Source organism: Glycine soja, chromosome 20 (assembly GCF_004193775.1).
Source record: "Glycine soja cultivar W05 chromosome 20, ASM419377v2, whole genome shotgun sequence".
Taxonomy (NCBI): Eukaryota; Viridiplantae; Streptophyta; class Magnoliopsida; order Fabales; family Fabaceae; genus Glycine; species Glycine soja.
Window position 1 is genome coordinate 36,485,572 of NC_041021.1, and position 11,409 is coordinate 36,496,980.

The 11,409-nt window shown below is 32.8% G+C and overlaps 1 protein-coding gene across 1 annotated transcript; it reads right to left on the reverse strand.

Moving 5' to 3' along the window:
- Positions 1 to 221: 221 nt before the first annotated feature.
- On the reverse strand, positions 222 to 5,192 carry LOC114403093 (transcription factor PIF3-like). The gene is made up of 8 exons (XM_028365825.1): positions 4,175 to 5,192; positions 2,843 to 4,061; positions 2,644 to 2,748; positions 2,452 to 2,517; positions 2,009 to 2,074; positions 1,398 to 1,916; positions 624 to 744; positions 222 to 542 (listed from the first exon to the last, which is right to left on the reverse strand). The coding sequence occupies exons 1-7, from the start codon at positions 4,258 to 4,260 to the stop codon at positions 637 to 639; spliced, it is 2,169 nt and encodes a 722-aa protein (XP_028221626.1). The 5' UTR covers positions 4,261 to 5,192; the 3' UTR covers positions 222 to 542; positions 624 to 636.
- Between the last annotated feature and the right edge of the window lie 6,217 nt (positions 5,193 to 11,409).

Below are 11,409 nucleotides of genomic sequence, written 5' to 3' on the forward strand. Positions count from 1 at the left end.
TGTCTTCAACTAAAGCTATACCTGAGAAACTCAAGGGTTATATATTGTATATACAGGGAAGTGGCAGCAGAAGGAAAGAATAATGATTGTGTTAAACAGAACATATATCTTAGGCCTTAGCAAACATATGAAGTAGATATGATAGGGTATGTTAGTGCTTCTAGAGTGTACCCATTTTCATTAATTTTCCGGGGCTAGGAGGGTGACAAAAAAGATAGCCATGGGCAGAGAGAAAAAGACTATTATTTCATTCATCCAAAGAATCACTATGAAAGATCTGATCAAACATTTGAATACATATATGTAAGGATATATAAAATTTCTACGCAAATTGATTGAACAGGTTACTAAGTGGATGTACAAATGAGTTGCATCGCTCAAGATGCCAAAATCCGTGCAATGAGTCCTGAAATTAGGATTCAGTAGTTATTTTGATGCGGTTAACCTCAATGACTCTAAAATATAGCCTGTGTGCTAATCTGCAAGAGATTTTGGACTCATTTTTTAAAACTTCCATTGAGCACGGTCTTGTCGATCATAACCTGCAAGTACAACTCAACAGTTAGTCGTATGTGGCTTTGTGCACGTGCATGCACTTAGTGATGCATTTTCAGAAGATTTACCAATCACACAATGTTATCTGCCAGGATCAGGATTAACAGCTCCATTGTCATTAGCCTTGGATGCATGACCTCTACTATGAGCCAAAGCAGATTGCTCAAATCCTACAGCTGCTGCTTCACACTAGCATAACAAAAAATAGAGAAACACATACATCAAGAGCATGAATAACAGAATGGAACCAGAATGTTTTCATTAATATGAAATGAAAATTGGTCATGGGGACCAGCATGCACCAATACTTGTGCTAAAAGACCACATAATCACTTTAGATTTCAACTTTTATCTTATGTTCTAACTTGTTCCTTTCAGTTTCTAAAATTCAAAATATTCAATCAAACCATAAAATCTATACTTGACAAAGTTGACCACTGGCGCACCTTCTAGGAACAATATCAATTAAAAAACTAGAACAATTTGAGAATTTCAGGTGACCTAGAATGTCTAGTAACACAATGCACAAGGGCAGAAATAGAGTACTGGACTTTTCACTTTTTAACTGTGTCAAGGGAAATATGTGATATAAGAAAACTAAGCAGAATATTTAGAATGATTTAACAATGTTTGCAATTATATATATATATATATATATATATATATATATATATATATATATATATATATATATATATAAAACTGGATACCATGTCAGGGTATATGCTAATGCTTCCATGACGGTTGTAATTAAATCAACTAAATAAATTATTTATCCTGAACCTATATGCTACTGAGATACATTTATATAAAAAAGTCAAGAAATCTGTTAGCTAACATACCTGGGTAGGCATCTGACTTGTCGAGTCACAGCCACCAGTACTTTGCTTAACTTGTGGGTCAACATTTTGCATTTGATCCTTTAAGCCAGACGCAGAAGCTGAATCCACAGTTTCAACAAGTCCTGATGATCCACGGGCATGTAGTCCCTGAGCTGGTGAATTCATGAGAGGTCCTCCTGAAAAAGGAAACACGGAAGCTGGCGGCATATGCATGGGATAGCCTTGTCCAGGAAGCCCATATCCTGGAGGATTTGATCTGGCCATCCCATGTAAAGCAGTAGGTCCAGACATGTGCGCAACAGGGATATGAGTTCCTTGCATTTGGGGCACCTGAATCATAGGGAATCTTGAAGATCCACCATTCATGTCAGGCATTCCCATCCCATAACCCATACCATATCCCATATGCATGCCAACACCCATAGGTGAAAATGGAGCCATATGTGGTGCATGCATGTGCTGCATTCCTGCAGGTAACATCATTGGAGGCATATATAAACCAGCTCCCATTGACATAATCTGCATATGAAGATAGGAGTCAATCTCACACTACAGGTATATCATTTATAACCAGAAAATTTTAATCAAAGTCAGAGGGGGGAAGAGATTACTTGAACTTGGAGCTGAAGTGTTTTAAGATACTCAATTGCCTCATCCAGCATTGAAGCTTTATCCACCTTATATATACAAAGTCAGAAAAACCAAAATAAATGAGGAATCAAGTATGTATATATGTAAATACAAAGTATTCTAATAGTTTAAGTTAATCTTCCACTTCTATTACCAATATACTTAATGAAAGATCATGTTTATATTCAATTTGAGGATATAAACCCTTCAAACAAAATGCCTAACTTCAGGTTTGAATCTACAGATTTTAAGTAGTAACTTCTGATGATTTGATAAACCTTCCATGTTCCACAAGAACAAACTTCAATAACTGTCTGTTTTCAAGTTCAAATCATTAGAGGTAACCATTAACCATCATTCCATAATCTTACAAAGTTTTTCAGGCGTGCCTAACAAAAGCAAAATCAGATAAAGTGAAGCTGACCTTATTGCAATTTGGTATGAGTTCTTGTAATGCACGCATCTTCTCATTGATCCTGTCTCTTCGCCTCTGTATGCAAAAATTATAATCAGATAAATTGGAAATAACATAAACTCAAGATTCAAGGGAAAATGTGTTGTTTTATAATTATAATTAATAATTAATACTGCACAAATAGAAGATGGCCTTGCTCACCCTTTCAGATAGATTATGCACTTCAGCTGCACGGCTTCTCTTGGAACCTGCACCTCCTTGCCCACCAGCTGTCTTTTTAGCACCAGCTGATTCTTCCTCAACATCCTTCACATAAAATGTTTTCTTGGTTATGGAGGGAAACTATAAGATAAGTAAGAAAATTATTAAACAGATAAAAAACCATAAATCTAAGACATACTTCACTATGGCACTCAGAGTCGTCGGTGTCTTTTGTTTTTCGCTTCAAATTTTGATTTGGCTCGTCTGAACCTTGGTCTGCACCAGTGCCAGAGCAAACAGAGGAAGAGGCTACTGCTGGCTCCATACTTTTTTCAGCAGCTGTCTGTCCTTTAGTGCCACTGTCGCCAAGAACTTGGTTGGGAGTTTGATCAATCTTTGTGGCACTCTCTTTACTAGCAGGCTCTGACTGCTTAGAAGGCACAGCATTCTGTTCAACAGATTTTGGCTGCAAAGAGTTCACATCAGGCTTGGATTGCTCCACAACCTGCTGGCATTGCATGGTCGGTTCCTTCGAACATTCACCACTTGAATCAACAAGAATTGATTCAGGAGGATTGCTGCTAGTTGCAGCAGCACCTTTATTCTTAATTTCCATACTATCTGATCTTGCTGAAGACAAACCAGACTTCAGGCCAATGTTCTGAAGATTAGCTCTTACCATAGCAGCAGGCCTTGCAAAATGGGAGAAATTCATTATGGTGGAACTGGAACCATTGCTAGTAATAGGTGGATCACACTTCTGCACCTTTGCACTAGACAAATCACTTGAGGAAGATAGAATATGAGTAATTTCACCATAAGACACATCCTGGTTTGCATTACTCGTATTGTTATTTTCAGTTATATCCGATGCTCTTGATCTAGAAGAAACAAAAGATGTTTGACACTGATGCAATGATGGGGGGAATAACTGACTGGTGCTAGCTTTAGGTCTGGCAGTCTCAACCTGTTCAGCTGAAGAACCCTTGAAAACATTCCCTTGTTCTTCCGAAGTTTTATGAGAATCCCTAAACGCCATATTGCCATTACTTTTTTTATCCAATAGAGTAAAACTGTTTGAGGCATGTAGGAAATCAGAACCATATTCATGTTGCAAGGAACCATCCATTGATGTATAATCCAACCAAGGTAACACATCTTCATCATGACAGAAATCCACTTCACGGGATGGCACCGACATTGGAATTTCATTCAATCCAGAGTCTAAATCCCCAAATTTTCCCATCCTTGTGTTGGTACCATATCCTACATCTTTATCCCTGACCTTGGGACAGTGAGATGGTAAGCAGTGAGATGGCAAACTCTTGCAAGAGGGGCTCCTTCTAACTCTACTGGACTGACCCTGGCTTGAAATCTGACCGTTCTCCCAAACTAGCTCAAAAAAATCATTCTCAGGCCTACACATCCAATTTCAAACCCAAAAAAGCATTAAGAAAGAAACAAACAAAATAATACAATTCAAAATTCAAACACATGAAAAGCTTACAACAAGTTATGCTAATGAACTTACGAGGAACATAGATCAGGTGCACGTGTGCTGGTAGTTTCTTTACCAAGCTTCTCTCTGGCCAGCCGGTATAACTCATACAAAGGCATGATGATGAATCAATCGATCGGCAGAACCGAAGTATCAAAAACTCAGAAAGGCCTCAAATCAAAATAAGGGCACTTAGCCCCCTAATGTCGCATCGAGCATACTCTACTATATTAACTCGAAAACCTTTGGAATCCAAATGAAGTAGAAAGACATAGAAGAAACCCGACGTAAGTCATACTACTCATACTTTGCTATGATTTTTAAAAGGAAAAGAAAACAAGTTTACAATAACATTGCATCACAGCAACAATTTACAAAAAAATAAAACCCCTTTATATTTAATATCGCAAGTCAGGGAGAAACAATACTTTGATGTATAATTAAATAAGTATATGTATGTAATGCACAAATCTTGCAAAGTATAGTAAGGGGCTTTAAAAGATTCGATCTTATTTTTATTCTTTTTTTTTCTTTTTTTCTTTTTTCTTTTTCCCTAATCAGCAGCATTCAGGTTGGCACACACAACACAACCACCCCAGTTGAGTTCCATCGACAATAGTGACAATGATTCTCGGCTGAGATCAAGGGAAACCCATGTAACTCCAATAATTTCAGGCTGAAACCCAGTGATCTCTTCTCAAATGGGCACCCAAAAAGATACGAAATTTTTGGAAACCCTTGGCTCCTCGAGAATCGTGACCGACGAGGTTTTCCTAATCCAAATGCAGCAACACTGCTATTTGAGTGGGGGTGATCATTTCCCAGTTCACATAAGCACTGGGAAGTTATCAAAAAGCAATCTTTTCAGGCCTAAGAGGTGTCTCAGCTCGGAGAAAGAGAAGACCCAAATGAATGCAGAAAGTGGCGAAAGATTTGCAGAGAAGCAATGCGGAAGAAGGCAAAGCAAAGCAGTGTCTGGCAGTGACACAAATGAAACAGACAGGAACAGAAAAGAGTGAGAAATTCAGGGGTTTCTACTTTCTAAGTTCTAACCATGGTTTAGTCACAAGTTGTCGTGGTTTAAGTTTCTCAGACCCTTCTAGAACCAAACGCTCACCCTCCTCTTAAGCGAGTGGATCACACGCTCCTTTTATTTGGGGTTTTTAGCCCTTGAGAGATAAAAAAAACATATATATGCAATTTCTTTTGGTGTTTTTTTTTTAACTAAAATTGAAATCTCACTATATAATTTTTGCTGATATTTAATGTAAATTTCTCAACAAATATTGGTTCAGTGGGTAAGGAATGAATCATATATTCACAAAGATGTAGATACAAATTTTAACATTGATATAAAAAATTATGTTGGTAAATAATCTATATATATATATATGTATATTATAAGTGTTTATTAATTCTTGAGGTCCTAGCTTGATAAGTCCTCTAAATCCAAATTACCTAATTTTTTTTGTAATCAATAAAATATTTAATGTAAATTTTTCACTGCACAGATTATCAAAATGAAAATTTAAGTCTGATTAAAGAACAATAACAAAAATTACATCCCAAATTACCTAGTTTAATACATTTTAATTAATAACAAAAATATAATTTAAATAAAATGGGTTAGAGAATATATTATTTTCCATCCTCTTGTGTGCCCTTAATGGATGGGTAGGTTTGCCATATTGTGACACCACATTAGGATAGGAAGAGCATGTGTCTGTGTGCGTGTCCATATTCTGTGTACTTAGAAAGGAAGGGGTCATCTTTCAAGTTTTGTTCTTTGTATATATTATCTTAGCAAAATTGGGTAAGTGTGTATGTGTATGAGTGCATCCATAATGCAACCAACAAAATCATATCCGTATCATTATAACCTGTTAGGACAATGACTCTCTTTGATGCAGATAATCTTAAAAAATAATACTCGAATTTCTGCTTTGTAAATTGAGGGTTAAAAGACTAATAAAGTCATTGACTTGATGATCACCTTTTTAAAAATTTCTCAATTGACAAAAAGAGCAATCTTCCTCCCTTCGTTGTTGGAAAGACTATGGTTTAATTGAGCGTGGTGGGTTCTGATATTTGGTAAATTGCCACTGCAATCATGCCAGAAGAGGACTGGTGTCCTTTTCCTGGTTTTCTATGTTTCACTTCTTTGAGTTTTGGATTTGTTGCTATTATTATAAGGAAAGGGTTTAGAATAATCATTTGAAATTATAAGAAAGGATTAATTGATTAAAGACGAGTGCTTTGATTAATTGGAGTTTTCTTAAAGAATTCAAAGGCCCTTTGTCAATTGTCATCAGGTAGAATCTAAGAAATTGCTAGTGTGGTCCCCCCTTATTTAAATGTCACTAGGATCTCCCTCGTGCCCTTTGTTTTAAGCAAAGATAACATTATGGTACGGAGGCTATTGTCGCCATTTTCTCAGGATGCATTTTAGTTTTAATTTAGATAACTTGATTATTAGTAGTAATCTGGACACTATCATCAACTTTCAACTAATTAGATTGAGTGTAGGGACCACCACCTAAACAAGATTTATTTTTTAAAAAATATAATAAACTAACAGAGAAGGACCCCGAAAAAGTGGGAATTAATCGAAAACAGGATTAGGGAATGGATTAGTTATGGGTCAACGAGATTATCGGCAAGGGATTGGATGTCTGCCTGTCCTTTGAAAAGAGAGCAAAATAGTGTTGGCATAAATTAATGAATAATGATTGTCCAAATTAATATTTCTTCTTGTAGTTCTTTACATAAATCAACGGAAGACATTTTAGAGAGAAATAAATGAACATTTTTACAAAAATATTATAAAATAGTGTTTTTACAAAATATTTCATAGATTATTTGAAAAATAAATGAATATGTTTTCCCTGTGAAAAAAATATATAACATTTTTTCTTAAAAGATATACCATGCCCTAAACTTTGCTTATTTCAACTGCTTGAGATTATTTTTTATTTTTATTTTTGTAACTCGTTCTTTTGTTTATAGCAGTTTTTTCACTACATTATATGGTCGTAAACTGTGTAACTAAATTCAGTTATTTATAAAATATTTTTTAAGTTGAAGAAGGGATTTATCATCAACCTTATAAAAATTGTGTTTAAATGAGCAAAGCTAAAAACTTTGTTTTCTTATTAAAAACTGATAATAAAAAAACTTTGGTTATGTTTATATTAGAATAGACTATAGGTATTTTTTACATTAGACAAATTTTTTCAATTTGAGTAATATTATTATAGAAAATAAAAAAAAGTGTTTAAGACAATTAGATATTTTTAAGACTTAAACCTAATTTTAATAATTAAATTGAAATAATTTTATGCATGTTAATTCACATGTTCAGTGGTAAAACTTTAGTTAAGTCATGATTTTTTTTAATTAATTGTTTATTTATGATTACAAGTCAAGCTTGAATTTTAATTGCTAAGTTATTTTTCATTTATTTTACTGGTCAAAAGACTTGATTGATCATCATTAATAACATTTTTTTATATAATTTTTTTTATCCACAGTAGCTACCTGAATATGAAATTTTACTATAAAAAAAAATCAGCACTCAACCCAGCCACTTAATGAAATACTTAACTGGTGTTATTTCCACCTTCATAAAAATAGGAATCAGTGGAGTGAATGGGGCCCATTAGACAGTATGGACTATGGAGCAAAGAGTATATATACTAGTGTGTTACTAACTGTTTGGGGTTTGGCTCCATTCATGTGGATCTTCCTATCTTTTTTTCTGGTGCATTGCATGTTCCATTTTATAAAGAGTTTATTTTTTTCTGTGCAGAGACACCCTTGACTAAACATATATATATATATAGTGACTATTATTCGAAGAAACAGAAAGAACAGAAACCCTGACCGCTGCACGTGGGTTTCACGTGCGCGGTGACATTCACGAGACAGACACGTTGTTTTCGTACTTTTGCCGTTTTTGGAAGTCACATATCATATGCTGTGACTCGTTCGTTCGAAAAGTGGACGCATTTTTGGTCCTCTGCGAACTGCAGCCACCTTAAATTGAGTAATGCGTTTCATGATGTCTCATTACTTATTGCAGCTCTGCTCTGCAATTCGCCGCCATGTGTTTGTGTCGTTACAACTTGGATATATTTCTTCCTTTCCTAGCCCAGAACAAATTTCAGAATCCTTTTTTTTTTATCAGGATGCTTTGATTCTTTTTTTGTGCAGCAGGAGAATATACGAATTATCATGCAATGTTTTGGAACCATTATGAACCAACATTTACAATCTTGGGAATACAATTGTAATCAAATTACAATTGTAATCATGTTAACTTTGTTTAGACACACCTTTGAAAAGAGAAAATTACATTCAAATAATAAAAAAAAAACGTGAAATCTACTATTAAGGATTGAAATTTAAGTTTTTTTTTCTTTGCCTATTTTAACTATTAAGGAATTTTATAATTTCTAATTAATTAATTAATTTGGATTACATATTATATTATAACATTTATATTAGTTATTTATATTTTTTATGGATTCAATATAAATGATTTAATTTAATGAGCCTATTAGACTATTATTAGAAAATTAATATAAACTTAATAAGTAGATACGGGTTTGGTTCATTAATGAATAATGAGAACTCTAGCTGGTTGTGGTTCTTAATACACAAAATCAAGAAATTATAGAGTAAAATATCAAATTAGTCTCTCACTTTTGGAGTCATTGTCAATTTGGTCCCTAAGATTTAAAAAATGTCAAAATGATCCTCGACTTTACATTCCGTTTGTCAAGTTAGTCCATGTCGTTAGTAGTCTCTTAACACCATTAGTAAATATATGATGTGGCACGTTAAGTGTTACCTGGACGCACACGTGGAACTTTCACATCAGTTTCTTCTACTTGCCACATAAGGAGAGACTAAATTAACATTAAAGGGTCTAAAATGACATAATTTAGGTGATCATCTTTTTTCCCAAAATGTTAAAACTCTAACGGCTACTTTAACATTCACGCTTTCATTCCATTTTTTCTCCTACTCATACTCCCATTCAATTCTTATTCTTCTCCTATTCATCTTTCTCCATCTTTGTAGTTCTTCTTCTATTATTTTGTGGTCTACCATGTCTGCTAATTCAAGCACAAGGGAGAATGTCACGTCAAACCGTCTTTGCTATTGTCGTAGAAGAGCTACCATTCGAACAGCAAGGACGACAAAGAATAATGGGAGGCTGTTTTATGCTTGCCCATTACCACAAGTAAGTAACGTTAATGTTGTTTTTTGTATTCTAATTTTTGTGCAAGATTGAACATGAGTATTTTGTGTTGTGCAGCAAGATGCAGATCGATGTAATTTCTTTTCGTGGATTGATGAAGACATTGATGTTGGTGCAACTGAAATAGGTAGAATAGAACCAATACCAGACTTTGGTCTAAGGTTGAGACTAGAGATTCTGCAAAGATGATCACCTAAATTATGTCATTTTTGTCCATTTAATGTCAATTTAGTCCCTTCTTAGGTGGCAAGTAGAAGAAACTGATGTAGAAGTTCCACGTGTGCGTCCAGATGACACTTAACGTGTCACATCACACATTTACTAACGGTGTTAGGAAACTACTAACGACAGAAACTAACTTGACAAACAAAATGTAAAGTCGATGATCATTTTGATATTTTTTAAATCTCAGGAACCAAATTGACAACGCCTCCAAGAGTGAGAGACTAATTTGGTACTTTACTTAGAAATTATATTATCTTCTTCTCATCTGAGGAGAAAACAAAGGTCACAACAAAGAAAAAAATTAATTTAATTGAGTAAAATCATCAAATCAATTGTTTCTTATAATTGTTAATTCCGTTCATATGATATATTCATGTATTTTTCACAATCTCTCTTCATAATCTAATATAATGTGTTTCCAGTAATTATTGATATTTTATTGAAATCTCTTAGAATTTTAACATTAATCACATCACATTATATCTATTACCAAGTGTCACATCATTTGTGTCAATTCTTGATATATAACTTATATATTTGTTGGACAAATTATTTTTAATTAATTTTAAAATAAAATATGATATGGTATAATAATTTATATCCCATCTTGATAAATTGTCTATTATGATAGGCTTGCAAGTTTTAACCCGCAAACAGGTTACTGGATGACTAAACGTTAATGGATGATGAAAAAAAAAACTAGTTGAAAACTATAATTTTGTATCACTAGTTAATGTTTTAAAAGCCAAATTTAACCTTCTGAAATTTTTACGACTAAAGTTTATTCTTTTTGCATGCATGTTCTGCGGGGATCCAAGCATAAATATTAGGCGAAACCACTTGGGGTAGGGTTTTTTCTTTTGTTAATTACTATTTGAAAATTTATTTTAAATTATTACCGAAAAAGGAAATCTGATGCGAAATGGTAATTAATTAAAAAAAAACACCCTCAAATGATGGTTTCGCCTAAATATTAGGCTGGTTGAAAATAAAGAAATTCCATTGTCTGATGCCAGGATATGTGAACCAAAACAGAGGATAATGTTAATAAATGGTTACCTAAATGATTAAAGAGGCCGTACCCGGGGACGGATCTATTTGAGGGGTAAGTCCACTATTATAAGATTTATGGAATGTCTTTATTATCACTTTAATTTTATCAAAATAATTTTTTTAACAATTTTTTTTAAAATGAGTAAATCAATTAATTAAACCCTAAATAAACATAAATTAATATATGTTTGAATTATTTTATTTGAAAATGTTTTTTTATAACTTTTTAATATTTGAATTTTAAAAGTAATTTTTTTATTTAACTTATTATCAATTTCCTTAGCCATGTATATTAAATAAAAATGTCCATAATTTGTAAAATAAAATTAATCATGTGCTTATTAAATTTAAAATATGAATATTTTTAATATATTTATGAGAATGATAATTTAAATTAGTTTATTTTGTATTTGTAACATTTTTAACATTTTAATAAATTAGAAAATGTTAATAAAAATAAACTAATTTATAAAAATGTATATTTATAACATTTTAATAACATATAAAGATATCTTTAATTTCATAAAATATATATCAAGATGCAAAATTTAAATTTCAAATCAAATTTAAATTGGAAATTAATTTAAAATTAAAACTAAGTATTAATATCAAAATTTAAAAAATACTTAATGCAACCAAAAATATCTAACTTAATAAAAAAATTACTCCTAAAAATCATCACTTTTAAAAATAAAGAATCATATTTGTAATATAAAATTTGATA

Excerpts from the sequence above, each read along its gene's own strand:
- LOC114403093 (XM_028365825.1), bottom strand. The coding sequence starts at position 4,260 with ATGCCTTTGTATGAGTTATACCGGCTGGCCAGAGAGAAGCTTGGTAAA. Across the intron at positions 2,749-2,842 it reads ACTCTGAGTGCCATAGTGAA|GATGTTGAGGAAGAATCAGC; the intron begins GTATGTCTTAGA and ends TTTTATGTGAAG. Across the intron at positions 745-1,397 it reads CAAGTCAGATGCCTACCCAG|TGTGAAGCAGCAGCTGTAGG; the intron begins GTATGTTAGCTA and ends TTGTTATGCTAG.